The sequence below is a fragment of the Pinus tabuliformis genome, chromosome 6, assembly GCF_031772625.1.
Source record: "Pinus tabuliformis cultivar Carrire ecotype Pingquan chromosome 6, CPIR1, whole genome shotgun sequence".
NCBI classification, from domain to species: domain Eukaryota; kingdom Viridiplantae; phylum Streptophyta; class Pinopsida; order Pinales; family Pinaceae; genus Pinus; species Pinus tabuliformis.
Window position 1 is genome coordinate 444,506,508 of NC_142292.1, and position 22,642 is coordinate 444,529,149.

At 34.9% G+C, this 22,642-nt stretch overlaps 1 protein-coding gene across 1 annotated transcript; it reads left to right on the forward strand.

Moving 5' to 3' along the window:
* The first annotated feature begins 6,919 nt into the window (after nt 1–6,919).
* On the forward strand, nt 6,920–10,390 carry LOC149259209 (protein TUNICAMYCIN INDUCED 1-like). The gene is made up of 3 exons (XM_089417726.1): nt 6,920–7,237; nt 7,329–7,670; nt 9,222–10,390. Exons 1-3 carry the CDS (start codon nt 7,124–7,126, stop codon nt 10,029–10,031), a joined length of 1,266 nt encoding a protein of 421 aa, XP_089273852.1. The 5' UTR covers nt 6,920–7,123; the 3' UTR covers nt 10,032–10,390.
* Nucleotides 10,391–22,642: the final 12,252 nt, after the last annotated feature.

Consider the following 22,642-nt stretch of genomic DNA (forward strand, 5'->3'; position numbering starts at 1 on the left):
CGATCATCAACATACCCTAAGACAAAAACATAGGAGGGAAAACCATCCATAATTCATAACACGACAGAACCAGAGCCAAGATAAAGTATGTTGCAAGTGCGTGTGGGACCCCAACCCAAAAAAGAGTCATATTCATCGAAACAAAGTGTTGTCCACAAAAAATCTGGGAGCAGACACAACACTTCGGAAAGAAGCATTGGAATCTTATCAACAACAAAACAATGAGGGCCATCCACCTCTAAATCACAAGTAGAATGTCTATAACAAGAGTCCCTCCAAAGTGCATAGAAAGCACAAGAAACCAAATTCACCACTGAAAAATCCATAAGAAAGGAAGCAAGATCCCAAACAATTCTCAAGATCACATCAGGTAGACAATAAGCATAATTTTAGCACAATTCACTTTAGAATCAAATAGATAAGAATATTGCCATAAAAATTGTAGTTGAAGGATGCATGACCAAAAAGTGACAACAAAACTTTTGAAGCCCGCCATCACTAATCTTGATCTGAGGAAATTATAGTAGGAGTTTTCCCATGATCAACTGGAGGATCAATGAGGTCTCCAGAGGCAGAGTCACTCACGAGGAAGCCTTCTACATAAGCTAATTGAGAATCCACTCTATCCAAACAACACCCGAGATTACAAATCAATCATTTGACATCCTCTAGTGAATAAAATATATTATAGGTCTCCACTTGTTTGTCCTTGAATATCAAGCGTAGCAGAGGGACCATTTACTAGTGTAAGGCCAACGAATTCATAAAATGAAGCATTTTTTTCCTAAATTTGCCAGGGTCTAGTGCCCATTTCATATCCTCCCCTATCACCTCAGAATCTAAATGATAAGGCAGTCCCCAGCCTCTTTACTTTCCAATAGTAAAATCTCCTTCCTAACTTCCAAAGGAACATCATCAAATAAGGTGGAGATAGAGTCAAAGGCAAAAGGTCGACTTCTTTTAGTTCTAACATTGCCTCCTCCACCTCTCCTACTACACATCCTCTACCTAGGAGGCATGAGTGCAATAACCAAAGAACACTAAGAACAAGAATGTAAAGAACCTCTGCCATCAAAATAAGATATACAACACCTTGAACCCCCGACCTGAGAACTACCAAAAGCATCCCCCAAATGCCATACAACAGGAGAAAATTCAAGCAAATTTTCAATCACCCTACAACTCAGAAATATGACATAACCCCACAACCAACAATGGAATTCTTTGAACAATAGTATGAATTCAAAGAGACTATGAAAATACCCAAAACCCTTAACTATATAAATTGATACCATACTGTGAACAAATTGACCAAAATGAAATAGAAAAATTAAGTAGGACCCCAACACATAAGACCCAAACACTAAAACCTCTAGTGAGATAACACCATGCGTACAATTACAAATTACCCACCAACCAACAATTGCCTTTAAAGACCACAAAAATGGAAAATCAACCTTCAATAAACCAAACAAGGAGAATAAAAGACAAACTTGCCTAAACCATAACACCAATCAAGCATAGGAGAAGTGACGAACTTGACAAATTGCAACAATATCACCTGAACAATGTTTCACAACCTAATACACACCAGTTGCCTAAGAAATTTACTGTGCCACTCCTGAAAATAGAGGCTAAACAAAAAATTCACCAACTTGAAACACAAAAGGGAGGACAAGGAGCAGATCTCACCTCCTTTCACACATACCTCGTATCTCTGGCATACTCTCTTCATAACTATCAATTTAAAGCTTTAGACCTGAATACTAACCTTCTCTCACACCTCTCAATGACACTCCATTAAAAAGACATAACACTTGAAAAATGACATACCATCTAAAAACTCCCCCATAGCCAAAACAACACCCCATCAAAGTGATTTATTTGGACTTTAGTAATTCACATGGAAAACCTTTTAATTAATAATTCCTGAAAATGATCTCAAAACATAAATTTCTCGAAACATAAATTTCACAAATTACAATCCATTTGATAATAAAATTACTCCTAAAAGTTTGATTCAACTGAATTTTCTAAATACAAATTTCAAACCGTTTTCTTTAACCAATTATCGTAAGTTATTAATCAAATTAATTACCCGTTTAAATCATCTTAATTTTTATTTTACAACCAACTAAAATTAATGAGAAGCGTTTTTTATTATTTAGGTATTTAATAATTATATTATTAATTGGTATTGAAACTATTTATATTTTAGTAAGCATGTATTTTGGGATTAATTATATTAATATTATTTGGTTGAAGTTTGAACTAGCTAATGTAACCTTTGTCATGAGGATGAACTACATTCGCTGGTTCTAAACGTTGACCAAATAATAGTGAAACGTTGACCAAATAATAGTGATGTGATTAATCCGAAAGATATGCTTACTACATTATGGATCACAAAAACCTAAGATCTAAAACTATTTATATTTATTAAAAAATATATTAACTATATAAATTAAATAATTGGTAAATATTAATAAACATCAAAACACTTATCTAGTAAAAATCTTACATTACTAAAATAAAAAAATAATAAAAATTAACTATATTATTATTATGATAATAAAAGAAATAATTAAACCTTACCTCATGAAACATATTACTTTATTAAAATTTAAAAAATCATAAAAATTAGCTAAAATATTATTTTATTATTATAAAAGGAATTATTAAATATGTTTAAAAAATCATAAAAATTAGCTAAACTATTATTTTATTATTATAAAAAGAATTATTAAATATGTTTATTTTGGAATAGGTCTTCTAGAATATTACTTTAACTATCTCTAATCATTAAGTGAATGGTAAAGATTTAACCTCCACAGAGTATTGTAGAATATTGATAAACCATGGTATTGGCCCATTGTATTCTAACAAAGCCTATTTACATATTAAGAATCTCCATAGTAAAGTAAAGTGAGATATATCTCCATGGTTATGAATCTTGTTCCATGTTTTTTTAAATATATATGTTTAACTTATATATTAATTCTTTTTATTATTTATTAACAATAATAATTTAAAATAAAGGCATAATTTAGTTAGTTTTTATGTTTTTTTTTTAATATTGGTAACTTAGATGTATCATGTAGTAAGGCTTTGATGCTTATTATGAATGGACTAGTCTTTTAGTGCGACTTTTTCAAAGTTTCTGAGGGATTTCTACTCGGAAAATACACTGGATTTTTTTTCTTCAAAAAGTCGCACTTAAAGACTACTAGATTATGAATGGGTGTCTATGAGCATTTATCATCTATTTAATTTATATGACTGAAGTAGTATAAGAAGTAAACACATATGCATTTAAAAATACACGTGACAAGATTCTTAACCATGGAGTTTCACCCCCACTTTACCATGAAGATTTTTAATTTGTATTACAATATTATGGGTCAATATCATGGCTTACCAATACCACATGCCCAAAAAACCATATTTCATGTTCATGTGACCTTTTATTTAATCAATCAATTTATAGGAAGAAATGGCATAACTATTTTGGACATTATACTCAACTTTTAATCTATAACTACTATTAAGAATATTCTAGAATATTCTAAGGAGGTTAAATCCCTACCATCTACCTAACAATAATTATTGAGTGTAAAACAATATGAAGAGAGTATTAAGTGTAAAACTAGCCTAGCATCTCAAGAGATATGATCTCTCTCGGTGCTTGGTAGATCTAGAGTGGATCTAGACTAATTTAATTCCCCCCTTTAAATATGTTATATTCCACATGAATACCATGTGTCAATACCATGGGTTCTCAATACCTTGGGTCATTTTTATTTTGTTTTTATAAGGTTATTTTTTATTTTTCTTTTAATTTATTATTATTATTGTTGTTGTTGTTGTTATTATTTTTATTTTTATTTTATTTTGACTGAGTTAAAATGTTCACATTACATTACAACATCTCTACGATACCAGGTTATGGTGTTGTGGTGTTGTCTATCTAAGTGTCAATTTTGCCCAGATGATCTCATAGTAGTAGTGCTTAAATCATGTTTTTTATGGTGGAAATGGATTCGGCACGATCAAAAACCCTTAGGGCACCCAAAATCTTGAAGATTGACCTCTGTAACTTGAATTTCCAAAAAATTCCTCAAGGTTTTATCAAAACCCTGCCATACTTTCTTTTGTTTTATGGGCAAAACCATGTCTAGACTACCACTAACAATAATTTTTGATATTAAAATTAAAATTTTGGAAGCCCTATTCCAAAATAGACACGTATCTCCCTAAAAATACATGTAACAAACCATGAAGATTCAACCCACCTTTACCATGCAGATTGTACCTTGTAAGTAGACTTTATTACAATATTATGGGTTATCAATACTACATACCCAACAAACTATACCTCATATTCATATGACATTTTTTAAAGTTAATTGATTTAATTAAATGGGCAAAAAAGACATAACTACTTAACTTTTAATGTGTGACTATTATTAAGAATATTATAAAATATCACACCCAACAAACTATACCTCATATTCATATGACATTTTTTAAAATTAATTAATTAAATTAAATGGGCAAAAAAGACATAACTACTTAAATTTTAATGTGTGAATATTATTAAGAATATTATAAAATATCACGTGGAAGTTAAATCCCACCATCCACCTAATAATTATTAATAATTAAATTAAAATTGTTAAAAATTTCTATTAAAAAATAAACACACATATCAATATAAAAATAACTTCCATCAGATAAACAAAGCTCATTACATGTCACAAATGCACATAGTGCATTCAAAAAGACATAGCTAACATAAAAATAAGCCCCACATAAAAAGACATAGATAATATAAAAATAAGCCCCACATACTAATGTCCAATTTTAAACTGAACTCAAAAAAGAGAGCAAACCCTCATCTTAGTCTATTATAGTCAATGAAACATATACAAATATAAATTGTTATCAAAATACATAAGGAGACATCTAGGAAAACATGACCAAAAACTTTATCTATCAAAAAGAGTCAGTCTTCAATATCTCGTTAAAAGGAAAGAGACAAAGTAGATATAACCACCCATCAAGTGTAGAGGAGCTATCCAACTGTGAAGGATGGTTGAACAGACTCTCGAACCAGATCACCTACACGTTTAATGATCCTCCAAAAGCCTATAACCTATAGTGCCCCAGCCTTTAAAAGAGAGTTTGCCACCATGTTTTGTTCCCTGTAGATGTGGCTACAAGTAATGAAGTCAAAAGAGTGCTTTAATTGTAGAATCTCCTCAAGAATAGTGATCAATGTGTGATTGTGGCATCTCTGAGTAGAATTGAACCAATTGATTACATTCATCGAATCCCCAAAAATATGAATAGAACAACATTCCTTTTCCATAGCTAAACACAATAGCAGTTTAAGGGAGAGAAGTTCAACATAATTGTTAATGCCTCTGCGAAGACTAATATGAGAATGGAAGGAGCGTTAATTATTTATATGAAGAACTATGCCCCCTCCACAAGTGTCATTAGTAAAAGAAGCACCATCGGAATAAGCCCAAGGTATCTCTTGGTTGTTTTCTTCTTCCCTGACCAACTTGACAAATTGAGAGGGCTCAGAATGTGGCATATGCATCCCAATAATACATACTTGTGTCTCTACTAGCTTAGGGACAAAAGAAGAGTCTTTGAAGGTTGCCCTATTCCTTTGACAACCAAATGCCCCAAAAAATCAAGGGGGGATACACCGATAAGCTTCCTCCGTAGTGGAATCCCACCATAGCTTCTAGGCTTCCTTTAAAGAGTCACCTCTCCAAATTAAATTATGTTTCAAAGACTGTTTTACACAATCCCATATGCCTAGCAAAGAAAAACTTTAGGAACAAGTGTGCACTTGATTCCTCATCATTCTTGCAGAGTATACACCAATTTGATCCTTATTTTTTCTTTTTTGAAAATTGTCCCACGTGGGGATTTTGTTCTCCAACTAAATTGTCCCACCTGGAGATTTTGTTCTCCAAATAAAGCACCATATATAGTCAAGCTTTTGTATGACAAGAGAGTTTCCACAACATTCCCACCACCAATGCAGACCATCCACTTCCTTATCTACAACAAGAGAGTTCCACAACATTTCCACCACCCATCCGAAACAACCACTTCTTTATCTACAGTCAAATAAATGTATATAACATGCCTTAAAAATATACTTCCCAAAAAAAGTGTAACCTAGTTTATTTCATCATCTCAACCTCAAGCTCAATCTCTATACAAAAGTGAGAAGCTTTTAAAGCTGGTATGTAATATAATATTTAAAATATTATTATTTATTTAATAATAATATTATTTAAAATATATTATTGATATAATATTTAATTTAATTTAATAAATTATTAATAATTTTAAGTAATAAAATTTAATTATATTGTATTTTTATTTTTTTCAAAATTATATTTTAATAAGATTATTCTTTTTTATTACCTAAAACGTATGAATAAATTTAGAAGTTTATAATTTACAATTTCAACAATTTTTTAACTGCATTTCCCAAAAAAAAATTAGAAAAACAAAACTTTAGAAACATCCTCGAATGTATAGGATGGTCATGGGACGCTTTACAAACCACCAATATTCAAATCTCATTACTATAAAGCCCTTTGACCTTTTAATCGTTTTATTATTTATAAACTAAACATTCCCCATTACTAAAGGTTATATTCATGTGTTAAGCGTTTATTGGATATGGATCGTTGCCAGGTTGCCGTGGAGTGGACGTTCAGATGACACCTGGCAAATTAAATTGCATATCTCCCCTCCACGAAGCGCCAGCCAATAGGATGTGAGGGTTCCGTGTTTTTCTTGATTGGGTTCGTTAGTTTTGCCACGTCACGGCCGTCCAAATTAGATATATCTGGAAGCACTTCCTCCATCATTTATCCTCACACCGTGTCTGTCACTTGCATTGATCAAGTTTGACGGATTTGATCCCATCGATCCTTCCTCGTGAGGGTTTTGTTTTGTTTTTCGCTCAGTTGCTCGTGCCACAGCCGGATCGAATCTTGTCACAGATTTTCAATTGTTTTTAATTTATCGGTTCGATATCGGTTCGATTTGGTAGAATTTTTTTTTAAGGTTCGTGTTCAACGGATCTATGGCGTCGCCACGCCTCTCGAGGTTCTGGCTGTTTCGATTCATGGTGTTTCTTTTCGTGGTTATCGGTGGATCAGGTGCTTCAGCGGAACCTGCCACCATCAAAGTTATCTCTGTAAGTCTTGTTTTTCTGTTTGGACGGATATGTCTTCAGCTGTCTCTGTATTAGGGTTTGTAATGGAAGATTAATTGTTTCTTTTCTTCAGGATTTGAAAGACTCCATTGTGCAAAAGATGGGATGGAAACCTGAGGAAGTCAAGATTTCGAATATTAATTCGATTGACCCCATGGTTGGCCACGCGACACTTTACGAATTCGATCTTCAAATTGGTAATGCCATTCTTCCTCTCAGACTCTCTGAGGACGTGGCTTCTTGGCAGTTTATGGAAGATATTTCTGTAAATGAGGATCAACAAGAAACGGAGGGGTCTGAGATCACTGTTGCTGAACGTCGTCCGCAAATTACACCGGTTTTAGCTCCCTTTCAGCTGGCAGGCCCTTTAGAGTTGTGGATACAGGATGCAGATCACATGCGCCTTTCTGTGCCGGTAAGTATTATGTAATGATTAGTTTACAATTTTAATAACCCTGTTTTAGGTTCAGATCCCCAATTTGTGCAATTTTCAGTTTTTACGGGCATTTTCTCTTAATCCTTTCTGATCGTACTTGGGCTTTTTGGATGCCAAAAGTCATAGCCTAACGTGACATAGATCCAATTTAAACCCATGTCTGATATGCACCTAAAGGTTCATAAGCCAACACTATAAAATAGTGTGAATTCAAGAAATGCCTTCTCGAGTTAAGCAACATCAATGTGCGTTTTCGGAATCGGATTGAAATGGGCTTTTGCTAGTGTTCTTTCTCAGTCTACATCGATGGATCTCCTCCATCAACTTTTCCCCATGTGCAAAGTGGCCCTTAAATATGATCTTTATAATTTGTTAGAGTCCTATATTCCCAGAAATTGAAACTGAGTTTTCCTCATGATTTTTTGTTTCCAACGCTTAGCCTATCTTTGAAATACTGATCAATATGGACCTTAAATATCCTTTTTACAATGGACAGAATCCTCTACATCCACAGGTTCTCTTATCCTTTTCTACTACTCAGTCTATAAGGCATCCATGTTTTCCATTCCCAAAATTTGAAACAGAGTTTCTTTTATACAGTTTTGTTCTAAAAAATGGAAATAGGGTTTCGTTTATTCCATTTTGTTTCTATCACGTGGTCCGTCTTTAGGCCCTTACGTTGTATTCAAGATATGCATCCTCAGGCTTGGCAACCTCAAGGCGCTTACCACAGCCGCATTAAAACGAGTTTGTACATTTATCTAATAGATCTTCTCCAACTTCTCTTTTCTCTGTGCAACGAAAGTAAAATATAGACAACATGATCAGTACAATCTCTAAATATGATCTTTACAGTGGAAGATTATAGAGCCCTTTACAAAAGCCAAAATCAAAATATAGTTTCTATATTCCATATATTAAAATTATGTTTCTCTTATACTTTTTTGTTCTATTACTTGGTCCACCTTTAAGTTCTGTGCAAAGACCATCGTTGAAAATTGATCAGAATGTGACTGAAATCAATTCTCTCTAACAGGTTATTGAATGCCCTATTGAATGGTATTATAACATAATCTTTTTGCGATATAAATCGGTCTTATGTCATATGAAATTGCTCTCTAGCATACAACGCGGCTCTCATTCATACTTTACATAAGTCAAATAATATTTTGTAGAGCAAAATTACATCCCAACAACAAAGAATCAGACCTATGCAGAAACTGTTAAAATATCAAAGCTTAAGATTCTGATTATTACAGCTTACAGACACTGCACTGGAAGAAAATCGTTTAATGCTTTCCAAGTCATGAAGATGCCAATGTTCCTTTTAATCCCTCTTAAGTAACATTACAGTCACTATCGTTCTCAAATCTGGCTGCGGCCACATGAACTTTGCATCAACTGACGCCCTGATTTTGAAATTTAGTCTGACACCGTTTGTAATGCAACAATTTCTAAATTTAGGGTTTCTGATATTAATGAAAGTTTAGAATTCAATGTTTATGATGACAATGGTTTCCTTTTCTCCAGCATGATGTTGAAGCTGGAATATTGAAGAAGGTAATGCTAGCAGATGGAGCCGTTGTGACTGTTAAAGGTGCAAGGGAGCTCCATCTAAGGCAGCCGCTCCAGATACCTCTACCCCTAGGTAGTAGCACAGAGGATAGCAACCTGGCTTCTAGCCTGTTTGCACTGGCTTCCAAGTTGAGGCATGCCTCTGCCAATGATGGAAAACCCTTGTCTCTGAGAATTGTAGGTCCGAGTTCACTTGTTGCTTCATCCATCAGCGAGCCGGATTCAGCATCAAACAGGTTGAAAGTGAAGAGGCTATCTCCAGGATCAGTTGAGTTGATTACTCGCCAACAGCAGGAAACATCCCCTGTGTCATTTGAGTCCTCCATCGATTCACTAGGACCTAATGATCAGTGGATGTGGCCTCTTCCCTCACTGAATAGTTCCCATCCTAAAGTAAAGGGTTTTAATGAGCTTTTGAGGGAAATATTGCGTTCTGTTGCACAGAAGGAAGAATCTTTCAAATTGATAAAGGCACGAGCTGCAGCTGCAACTTTTGTCAAGGTCCAATTTGAATTAGAGAGGAAACTGGGCAGTGACATGTTCAATTCAGATACATGGCCTGAGTGGAGGACAAAGCCCTCTTTTGAAAGGTTGCAGTTTGAGATGATAGCAAAGCTTGAGGGAGACAAATTGTTACCTTTGAATCTACAGCAGATTGAGACAGTTAAACCCGTCGAGACATACGCAATGGGATCCCTAGCAGGTAACATTTCAATGTCAAAGGCTCCTATTGTGTATCTTCCTTCCAGTCCTATGACTCTGTAAGTCATGGTGTGGGCTTCACTGAAATGGTTTGTAAATACATATATCTCAATTAGCCATTTTTTGACTGAGTTTCGTCTCAAAGAGTGGCAGTAACTTTGCCGCATAAAAATAAAATTGGTGAAACCCGAATAGTGGAAGCAGGCACTATTATGAAGTAGAACCATTATTGGGTTTTAACTGTTCTTCGTTATTATGGTATTTGTGACTATGCCAACAGTCCAATGTGCGAGGAAAAGAGTGTAAAATCACATGGTCTGAATATTTTTTTTTACAGTTTTGCATTCTTAATGTACTTATACTATCCTCTGTGCTGAAGTCAAATGATTATGAAAATTCCTCACTTGAGTGAAATCCTCGCACTTCAAAGGTTTGCACATGGTCTGAAGATTTCTTACATTTTTTGCATTCGTAATGTCCTTTTGCATAATGTCCCTTATTCTAATAGTCATTATTGGGTTTTAACTGCTCTTCGTTATTATGGTATTTGTAACTATGCCAACAGTCCAATGTGCGAGGAAAAGAGTGAAATCCTGTACGTGGTCTGAATATTTTTTTTACAGTTTTGCATTCGTAATGTACTTATAGTATCCTCTGTGCTAAAGTCAAATGATTATGAAAATTCCTCACTTGAGTGAAATCCTTCTCCCTTCAAAGGTTTGCACATGGTCTGAAGTTATCTTAATTTTTGGCATTCGTAATGTCTTTTTTTGCATAATGTCCCTTATTCTAATAGTCAAAAGATTGTGAAAAATCTGGCAATAATTTTCTGGAATAAGAGAAATAAGAGACCAAGATCAGAGCACATGCAAGGATAAGTTGTTGTTTGACCTTATTTTAGTTTCTTATTCATGTTATCTCTATAGACTTATCGTATTCCTACCTACTATGTCTGTAAACCAATGGTTTATTCTGATTTTTTAACAGTTACACATTATAACTAAAACTTTGTTCAAACCCAACAAGTGGGAAACATAATCGAATGAATTAAAAGGTGATAAATTGAGCTCTTGACATTATGGCCTACCTACTATATCTATAACCCAATGATTTATTCTGATTTTTTAACAGTTACACATTATAACTAAAACTTTGATCAAACCCAACAAGTGGGAAACATAATCGATTGAATTAAAAGGTGATAAATTGAGCTCTTGACATTATGGCAGGCTTTATGCATTCCATAAAATGGGTGCGATCAAGGATGTATAAAAAGCAGTAAGATACACTGATACTTTTTATATCATATTTATAACTTGACTAATGTATATAAAAAGAGTTTTTAATAAAAAATTAAATTATATACTTCATGGGATACACTGATACTTTTTATATCATATTTATAACTTGACTAATGTATATAAAAAGAGTTTTTAATAAAAAATTAAATTATATACTTCATGGGAAGTTCAATGAGTCAATCCCAAAAAAATCCCTAATCTATTTAGTTTAATAAAAATTAAAAAATATATTCTAATTTTATTAAAAAATATATTCTAATTATTTTAATGAAAATTTATTTTAATTTTATTAAAAAATATATTCTAATTATTTTAATGAAAATTAAAGTATAAAACTGTAAAAAGATAATCCTGAAAATAAGAGTTAATTATAAAACATAAACCTTAACCAAAACCAAATATACACCAATATAGGTGTAGAAGTAAATTTCATATAAAATAAATAAGAGAACAAAATGGTAGATAGCACAAAACTAAGTCATTCTTGGTCTTCTTAAATTTATTTGTTATCACAAAATTAAGTCATTCTTGGCCCTCTTAACTAAGTCATTCCAGGTCTTCTTAAATTTGGGAACAAAATAATTTTGTTACTAGAAAACAAGTAGGCTATTCACTAATGAATTGTTTTCATCATTGTCACATATATAGTTAGATGTCAAATGACCTTAAGACAAAAGGAGTGGGTAGTATAATTAAAGAAATGAAGATTATATATTTGGTAAAAATAAGTAGTCAATTATAAGAGTACTCAAAAGGGACTAGAGGGAAGCTAAAGGCACTAAAGGAAAGCTAATATGATTGAGATGTGGAAATTATGTAAATTATTCAACTTGTACTAAAATGCTAATTAGGGAATATAAGATATTGAATTGTGTATTTTGTGGCCAAAGAGGTTTTACAATCCAAGTAATAATCAACCATCCTAACATACACTTCCTTTTCCATTTTATTATCTTCTACCAAATGAATAGTTATTCTCATTTATAATCTTATCACAATCTCCAGTGTTAATGTTAAGAATTATTGTTTGTAAGTCATGGTAGCTCTACCTTTCCTTGGATGACACCTATATGTTTTAGCTAAAGACATGTTGTACTTTCCAAGGGTGAAATGATGTCATAATAAATTAAGTTACTGATTTAAGGAGTCCATGCCAAATTTTCAAGCACGATATAGATTGATGTTTTATAGACATTGTATGATCAACCATACTTTCTCTTTATCGAGTATAGGTGTAATATCAATAGATTGATGTATTATAGACATTGTATGATCAACCATACTTTCTCTTTATCGAGTATAGGTGTAATATCAATTAAAGTTATCAAACTAGACGAAGGCTAACTTAAGTAACTATGGGATTTGTGTATGGAAGAATAGTGTATATATTCGTTGAGGGCACTAGATAAGTTGTTGAAAGGAGGACCTTTGAATGAAGGTTTTGGTCAAATTGAAAGTAGGCAATGACATGTACTTAATACATAAGTAGTGGGTAGTGAGACCTATATGTACATAGGATGGTCAACTTTACCATTTTGAATGAGGGAAATATTACCATTTTGAATTAGGGAAACACATATAAAGTAAGTTCAAAGAAGCTCATAGGATATAGTTTGAAGATGGTATTAGTATTGGTACCTATTTAATTCTCAGTCAAAGGTTAAGGCCTTATAAGATAACTAGAAGGTAGTAGATTATTGGTAAGAATTCAAATTGTGGAAGACACTCCACTATCATGACATCAATTTTTTGAATAAAGAGGATTTTTGTTTCTATATTTAAGATTAAGGCCTTATAGGATAACTAGAAGGTAGTAGATTATTGGTAAGAATTCAAATTGTGGAAGACACTCCGCTAGCATGACATCAATTTTTTGAATAAAGAGGATTTTTGTTTCTATATTTGAGTGCTTGATGGTTTCATTGAGTGTTCCTCTATAAACTTTAAGTAGGGTTGGTTGTCTCCTAGGTTCTCACTTGGCACAAAATCCCCTAATCACAAGTAGTGAAACCCCACGGCAGACTTAGGAAAACTATCCATTGTTAACTTAGTAGCTATCATTTCTCATTTTAGGCTAGAAGGGTTCTAGTCTATAAGGGGCTTAGATAATGGAAATGGTTTTTTGAAAGAATTTTATATTTTTCAATGGTGGATGAAAGGAAAGAACAATGCCTTATGTTGTTTGTGCTATGGGATAAAGATGCAACCTTAAGGGTTGTTTCTTCCAAATATTTGAATGATGAAAAGGGGTGTCAAATCAAGGTTCAAGTAGACTTAGCAAGGCAAGTCTCACAAAAAATTAGGAGGGGTCTTCAACAATTGTACCATCTCCAAAGTTAGAGTGATTGGATGTTTCTTTTGTTCACAAGGAATAAAAAAGAAATGGTTCCTTAACTTAAGATAAAATTAACAAGAATTTTTTTGTGATTAGCTTCTTTAATGTAGTGATGTCACTCCTTTAGGGTGCAATGTATGATAAACATTGTGAGAAAATAATGAAATCCACATTAAAAAGAGTATATTGACTTATAATTATACGTTGGGTGTACGAAATCCATTCCAATACCTTGGCCTTCACTCCTCGGCTAATAGTAAGGCTTCCCACAACATGCAAGAAGTCTCCTTCATAATTTCACTAGCATTTCCTTATGATATTTCTCTCTCCAACTATCTTCCCTTAGGAATGACCTTTAGGTCTCAAAGATGTTAGTCTTTGGCACAAATTCTTAGATCATATGAGAAGGCATCACATCCTCTTCATGTGACCTAAACTAGCGGAGTGGAGGGCTTAGTCAGCAGGGGCAGGCAATTTGCCCAATCCCCAACCCTATGTGGCATGTGATTGCCCTTAAGGGCTAGCAATTCAGCGTGCTTAAACAGGCTACAAATTGCACCAATTACGACGAGAACCCTACTGGTCACAAGCGAAATTGTCACTCGGTGGTCAATGAAAAGGTGGATTTCGTAGCACAATTAGCCAATTTTGTGAATTTGCAGGACAAATATTAAGGAATTGGAGAAAGGGGCCTAACTTGGTCATTCTTCAGCCTTTTTGAGCCCAAGAAGAACCTAGACAAGGGTTTTTGGGTGTTCTGAACAATATCATTTTTGCAATTTGAGCTATGTAAATTGATGTGATTTCAGATTTGAGCATATAATTTAAAGGACCAACATTGGAAGTTGGACTCGGGGACGTAACCCAGGAGGGGTGAACTCTGTCATCAAATTGTTGTTTGTGTGATATTGTTCATGATTTTTATGTCTCTATTTTCTCTTTACAAAACTTAACTAAAAACTCCAAGTTTATATGATTTTGCAAATTGATCCATTGCCCACAAGACATAAACTTATGCGCAAACTTTTTATGAAACCCCCAAGTTTTTAATTTTAGATTAGTTTGGTCTTAGAGCATGGTTGTTTTGAAGGTTTAACTGTGTTTTCAAGTGTTTTATTGATGCTTACAATGTTAAAGTTGAAAAGAGGAGTGCTTGAAGAGCCAAACACTCAAATTGGCTCAAGGAAGTCACAAACTCCTCAAACTCCACTAGTTATGGCACATGAAGAAGGACATGAGATGATGTCTAAGGATGAGAGAGCTTTCAGAAAGGGTTTCTATGATATGTCTGAAATGGTGAAAGTTTTGTATGAAGAGAGGACAACAAGGTTGCAAGGAGAGAGTTCAAATCATCCAAAAGGTAATGGTGGTGATGGGAGCACGCCTCCACCACTACCTCCTCCTTTGCTTAAGATTGATGTCAAGTTTGAATTTCCTATGTACAATGGGGAAGTAAATGTTGAAAAGTTGGATAATTGGGTTCATCAAATTGAAATCTATTGAAAGATTCAAAGGATTAAGGATGATGTGACCAAGATCCAACTCACTTCTTTTTGTTTGGAAAGTGCAACCCTCATCTGGTGGGAGGCCAAAACTCAAGAAGATTTGAAGAAAAGTGGTAAAATTATCTCTTCCTAGAATGATTTTAAAGTTGCATTAAGAAGGTAATTTTATCTATTAATTTATATGCAAATATCAATTATGAACTGGAAAATTTATAGACAAGCCAAAGGTTAGGGTGTTCTAAGTTACACACAAGAATTTAGAAGAAGTGTTTTAATCTTGGGTGTAGATTTGTCTTCACAAGACACTCTCCTTAAATACATAGGTGGATTACATAATTATTTGAGACATACAATTCTTATGTTTAATCCCACCAATCTAGATGAAGTATGTGTTTAGGAAACTCATTTAGAAGCAAGAGGGAATAATGTTTCTCAAGAGACTAGCGAGAAGCCATTCAAATATGGAGACAAAGGAAAGGAGAATTTTAAAGGTAAAGGAAAAATGAATGCTGCAATTGAGAAAGAGGGAGAGAAACTTACCTATAAACATTGCTCTAAAGAAGGCCATGATGAAGACCATTGTTGGAAACTACATCTAGAAATGAGACCAAAGAAGTTCAATAACAACGAGAAACAAAAGGCTACTGCAACAACTCAACAAGATCTAGGATCTGATTCAAGGGGTGAAACCAAAATTGCAACCATGGGATTAAAAGTTAAATCTTCTATTGCAAGTACAAGTTCTTCTAGTAAGCGTATTGAGTCTCAAATGATAAAAAAAGATTTGACCTTTTCCATATAAGGATCATTACAAAACATACCAAAGTTGATACCTTGTTTGATAATGGATCCCAAGTTAACCTTATTTGTGAAGCTATTGTCAAGAAACTAAACTTAGAAACTACATCTCATCCTAAACCTTAGCCTTTGGGTTGGGTATGTGAAAATGAAAAATTCCAAGTGACAAGAAAGTGTAAACTAAAACTCACCATCACTGCAAACTTTATTGATGAGGTAGAGCTTGATGTTGTACCACTTGACATACGCGGGGTTGTTTTAGGGAGTCCATATTTGTATGACAAAAAATCCATATTATATTGTCATGAGAACAAATATCATATTTTTAAAGATGGTGTCGAGTATATTGTTAGAGCACATCGCTAGAAGATGAACTTATCTCTTGTGAGTGCTGGTCAAATGAAAAGGCTTGTTAATGCTAGTAAGAATTTTGTGTTGTTGATGATCAAACCCAAAGATACTGTTGAATTTGAAGCTTTCCAAGGATGTGATTCAAAACTCAAGCATGATTTGGTTGAAGTTGTTAACACATATGATAAAATGTTTCAGTAACTTGAAGGGTTGCCTCCTAAAATAGTAATCCAACATGAGATTCAATTGCAGCAGGATGCACCTCTTCCAAACATTGGCATGTACAGAATGTCATTTTTGGATAATGCAAAAATCAAGAAGCAAATTCAAGAGCTACTTGACAAAGGGGTCATTAGGGCTAGTACATCTCTTTGTGGGTCTCCTATCGTCTTGGTTCCAAAGAAGGATGATACATGGCGCATGTGTGTGGATTTTAGTTCTTTGAACAAAATCACGGTAAATAATCGTTATCCTCTTCCTCATATTGATGATTTGCTAGATTAGTTAAAGGATGTTGTTTATTTCACTAAGTTGGATTTGAGAAGCAGTTATCACCAGATAAGGATTGTTGAAGGTGATAATTGGAAGGTGAATTTAAAATTGATCCCTCAAAAGTTGAAGTCATTGTGAATTGACCTAAACCCAACTATGTAACAAAGGTTAGGAGCTTTTTGGGAGCAACCCAATATTGGAGAAAATTTATAGCTAACTTCTCACTCATTGCAACACCATTACATACACTGAAAAGTGTGAAACATGTCTTTCAGTGGGGAGGCACGCAGTATAAAGCCTTCGATACATTGAAAGAGAAAATCAGTACAACACCAGTTCTAGCATTTCCAGATCTTAAGAAACCATTTGAGATTCAAATCGATGCTAGTGATTATGCCATTGGAGCAACTTTTATGCAACATGGTAAGCCTATTTGTTATCATTCTGAAACCTTCACCAATGTAGTAATTAACTATCCAGGTTATGATAAAGAGTTGTATGCTTTGGTACAAATTGTGAAGAAATGGAAGCACTATTTGATGGGTAAGGAAACAATTATTCATCCTGACCATCAACCTTTGCAATATTTACAATCGCAAACCAAACTATAACAAGCTAGGCATTTTAGGTGGATGGGATTTCTACAACATTTCCATTTGGTAATCAGGTATAAGAAAAGTATATATAACAAAGTTTCTGATATGTTATTAAGGATTTTTAGCATTTGTCATTCTTAAGCATAACTCAATCATGCATGAAAGTTATATTGAACAATATGCTCAGGATGATGATTTTAAAGATGTTTATGCAACTTTGATTCAAGGCAATCATGTTGAAGTGTTGGATTATCATGTTCATAATAAGTTGTTGTATCATCTTAGCAATATATGTGTTCCACAGGGTGAAAGAGTCAATGTCATAAGGGAAGCCCACACTTCTCTTATTTTTGGTCACTTTGGTGTAGAAAAAACAATTGCACAAATTCAGAGGTATTTGGTGTAGGCTACTAGCAAGCCTAGCAATAGGAAATTGGGTTTGTACACTCCACTTCATATTCCTTTTCATCCTTGGGAAGTATTTCTATGGATTTTGTAGGAGGACTACCAATTTCAAAGAAAGGTCATGATTATATTTATGTTGTTGTGGATCGTTTCAACAAAATGTGTGTGTTGATGCCATGTAAGAAACAAGTTACAATTGTACGGACTGAAAATATGTTCTTCCAAAATGTATGGGTACACTTTGGGTTGGCCACTTCTATTATTTTTGATTGAGATTCTCGATTTGTCGGGAAGTTTTGGTCAAGTTTATGGGAACTCATGGACACCAAGTTGAAGAAGAGCACAACATTTCATCCACAAACTGATGGCCAGACAAAAGTGGTAAACAAAACAATAGTGCATCTCCTTCGTGGATATTGTGGTAAGCATCTTAAACTTTGGGATGAACATTTGCATTAATTCCAACATGCCTACAATCATGGTAAACATTCATCTACGCAAGTATCTCCATTTGAATCTTGTCTGGGTTATTTTCCAAAGTCTCTTTTGGATTTTATCTTTGGTAAGGATATTGGAATAGAGGGACATAGTGATGTGGACAAAGCCAATAATTTCATTGAAAAATTCAACCAGTGCATAAAAGTGTACAAGAAGAACTTGAGAAAATAATAGCCAAGTACAAGGCAAGACATGACAAACATCAAGTTGATCATGATTTCCAAGTGGGAGATCAATTTTGGCTGTATATCAACAAGGAAAGACTTCAAGGTGAAGCTAAAAAGCTCAAGCCAATCAGATATGGTCCTTTCAAGATTTTGGAGAAGATTGGTAACAATGTTTTCCATTTAGATTTTCCACCTTACATGCAAATTTATTCTGTTGTGAATGTGGAAAATTTGAGACTGTATGAGTCTCCTTTGATTGATGATCATGTAGAGAATGTTCATATTCCATCTATTGAATATTTTTCCCCTGAATATTTATATGAGTTGCAGGAAGATACAATTCTTGACAGGAGAATCCAGACTTGACGCAGAGGTGATGTGGAGTATCTTCAAGTGGGGCTCAAAGGAACTAATCCAAGTAAAGTAAGGTGGATTGAGATCGATAAAGTGAGGGATTTGTACCTCATTTACATGCTAAATAAAAACAGAGTTTTGGTGGTCCAAAATATTCCACTGGGGAGGAATGATCTAGGGGATAAAAAATATGTTAAGAAATTGAAGTGCTCAAAATCATCTAAAAAATAGTGCCAAATGGTAATGTGTGTTGTTCTGGTTCCAACGTCGCTTGAATCGCCTCAATCTGACATTGTATGCAAAAGTTATCGAGTTTTGAAGTTGTTGGAAAATAGTTAAAAGTTAACTTGCAGGGTTGATTGGGCTGCTGACTGGGTAGGACGTATGATGACATCATCAGTTCACTGTGTAGGGTATGATGTTAGATGGGTCAATCCTATGCTGATATGTGGCAGTTCCGTACGAGGTTCCTGTCAACATTTCATTGGTGGTTGGGTGTTTGAAGTGGCCGAATGAGGAGGTGCTACGTGGCCCAGTGAGAGGGCACCACGTGGCCTAATGTGATTGACCAAAAATTTTATAGGCCGCCCGAACGACCTCGGCGGGGTTCGAACCCTCGACCTACTGCACAACGGATTAACGATTTACCACCATGCTACAACTTTGTTTCTTAATACATTATGGTTGCTGGTTTTATTTAAAGTGAATGTGCCGATGGTTTGGGGGGAGGGGCCGGGCTAGCAGGCCCCTACCCCCAAACCGTTGGCACATTCACATTACTTACCCATATGCCTGACGTGAAGCTACAATGGAGGGGAAAGATGGATAAACCCTGACCCTCATAACTTTCAGCAACATATAAGATTATGCGGGAGCTAAGCTGGCGAGGTTTTGCAGTTAGCCTGGCCCCTAGCCATATTAATGTCCACGTGACCCAGACCAGTGAAGTGGAGGGCTTAGCTAATAGGGGTGGGCGGTTAGCTTGCCCCTCAACCCTATGTGGCATGTTACCACCTTTAAGGGCTAGAAAATCGACGCTAAGGCCTATTTGGTGCACTTAAATAGGTGAAAAATTGCACCAATTATGACGGGAATCCCGCTGGTCCTAGGTGAAATTGTTGCTCGACGATTAGCGAAAAAGTGGATTTTGTAGCACAGTTAGCTAGTTTTTTTACTTTGCAGGACAAATAGTAGTGAATTGGAGAAAGAGGCCTAACTTGGTCATTCTTCAGCCTTTTTGAGCCCAAGAAGAGCCTAGACAAGGGTTTTTGGGTGTTTTGAACAATATCATTTTTGCAATTTGAGCTATGCAAACTGATGTAATTTCATATTTGAGCATATAATTTAAAGGCCCAACATTGGAAGCTGGACCTGGAGATGTAGCCCAGGAGGGGTGAACTTCGTCATCAAATTGTTGTTTGTGTGATGTTGTTCATGGTCTATTTTTCTCTCCTTTTTTTTTTTTTTTACAAAACCTAACTAAAAACACTAAGTTCATTGCCCACAAGGCATATTTTTTTTTTTCAAACTTTGTATGAAACCTTTAAGTTTTTAATTTCATCTCAATAGGCTCTATTATTTAAGTTTCAATGTGTAATGAGGAAAGGCTAAGGTCACAACTTGACAAGATCAAACCTAAGGCACAATGATGGAAACACATGATCAATAATGCAATGAAAACAAAAGGAAATACCTATCCATATAAGATAATGTTCAAGATACATTCCTCAAATCTTGTGGATGTTGCGATAAGAATGCCAAATCACCTTGAAAAAACCATCTACAAAGACTACACCCATGGTTAAATTACATAGTGAAAGCAGTAACACATGGAGAAGGTAAGAATAGGTTGATATATTTGTGGATTTTTGTATTTTATAATTTTTTCTTGATTTTTTTAATATGATATTCTATTTACATATGATTTGGTTCTTGCGATTTCAAATAATATGATTCAAAATCGATGTTTTCTATACATGGATGTTTGTATTAATGCTCAATTAGTGTGACAAATGCCAATGTAGCTGTAGGACTAACATCTATAACCTCTTCCTCTCGCCATGGGGGTGCCTATGACAAGTCAAGGGAATCTTATTGACATATACCGATCAAGCGTCAACCATGATAAACATCAAACTAAAAAAACCCACACACAAAAATAAAATGCATTCACATGACACATCAAACCAAGACCAAAATACATAATATACAGGGCATGACACAGTCTAATAGGTTACACCATGTAGTGCCCATTGTTGGGCATAGGAGAAGGATTCCTATTAACATGTATGAACTCGTGGGTCATTATTGGTAAAATACAACACACCATGCTAGGACCATGCCACATAAAATCACATTTCCACCCTTCTAAAGGTTGATGATTCCAGTGAGAGCTTATAATAATATTATTATGAAGACAACCTAAAGACATAAAGGGTGAGTGGTCTCATTAGCTAGTACAACTCCTTGATGATGGACATTAAGGCATGAATAGAGTATGAGACAATTTTTGATTGGGGTGTTTGCAGTGGTCAATTTAGTGGCAAGTTTAGAAGAAGAAATATAAAACTTGAATCAGTGCGAGGGTGGCATTTCAATAGATGACCTAGGAAATTCTCCCTAGCCCATTTCAATATTTTTTGTGCTAAGCTCCATCATTTCCAAATAAGGGATAATAGAGGAATCATGAGGTATATGCTCCTATGGCTTATCAATTAAATCCATGACCTCCAATATGGCCTTTGGTGAAGGAAACTAAATAGTGAGGGAGTAATGTGAAATGGGTGGGGTGACGACTCCTTTAGGAAAATTATGGTGATATAATTGCATATTGTGTTGGAAGTTTTGATTAGCGCCAACAAGAGGCAACGATACCACTAGAGAGATAGTCTATTCCACTAGAAGCGACATTAGGATACCATGGATTTATCTTCTATAGGCGCCACCTGAGGGTATGTTGACAGTGCTGGGAATCCATCAACCAAAGGGATCTCACCGATATGAAGTCCCAACTAGACCTCACACTGTTTGGTGTAGGAGTCCCATATGGTATAAAGGACCGGTTGCCATACACTCAAAGATTTGACTTCGCTCTAGCTGTTAGTACATGAGAGTGTTACACTGGTATCTTCAAACAACAAGGTAAGTGTGCCTGGTGAGTGCATAATGTAACTATGTCAAGGTTCTCTTACTGAAAAAGGGGGAGAAAAATGAGCCTCTAAGTGAGAGGTAATAGTACCACCCAAGAAGAGACACACGTGAACCAGGAATGGTCTGTCCAACATCTAGCGGAATAGTCCATAATGGACGCGACAATTGTTAAAACCAAAGTACAAGGGAAGACCCATCCACCATCCAGCAGAGTAGTCCACAACAGATGTGATGGTCATTATAACCAGTAAGAGAGGAAGGTATGTCTAATATCTTGTGGAGTAGTCCACAAGGATGAGACAACAGTGATAATCAATACAACACATTCCCAACAAGGTAAGTACTAAAACAACCAAAATAGTTCAACTATCTTAGTACATGTGAAATGAACATGAATTACAAATGCTGAAAGAATAGTCTTACAAACATCTACAAAACATGCATGAAAACGTGCTGGCCTGAACAAGCTTCTGAATTAAGCAAAATTTCCAAGACACATATGTACATCATACATCACTAGCCCCAATAGTGGGACATTGGAGCCACTCCTCACTCCTCAAAGAACTAACTAAAAACTCTCTATGCTTCATGGGAGGAGGCAAGGTGAAAAGTCCTCGCTCATATAATGGGAGGGCTATATATAGCCAAGGGTAATGCTTGACCCTTGTGAATCTTGGACTACCCTCATGACCGTTCAACTTCCTACGACTTTTCAACTCACA

What these genes read in the sequence shown, in the direction of transcription:
- LOC149259209 (XM_089417726.1), top strand. Translation starts at nt 7,124, where the DNA reads ATGGCGTCGCCACGCCTCTCGAGGTTCTGGCTGTTTCGATTCATGGTG. An exon ending in CCACCATCAAAGTTATCTCT is followed by an intron (nt 7,238 to 7,328) that starts GTAAGTCTTGTT and finishes TCTTTTCTTCAG; the next exon opens with GATTTGAAAGACTCCATTGT. An exon ending in ACATGCGCCTTTCTGTGCCG is followed by an intron (nt 7,671 to 9,221) that starts GTAAGTATTATG and finishes CCTTTTCTCCAG; the next exon opens with CATGATGTTGAAGCTGGAAT.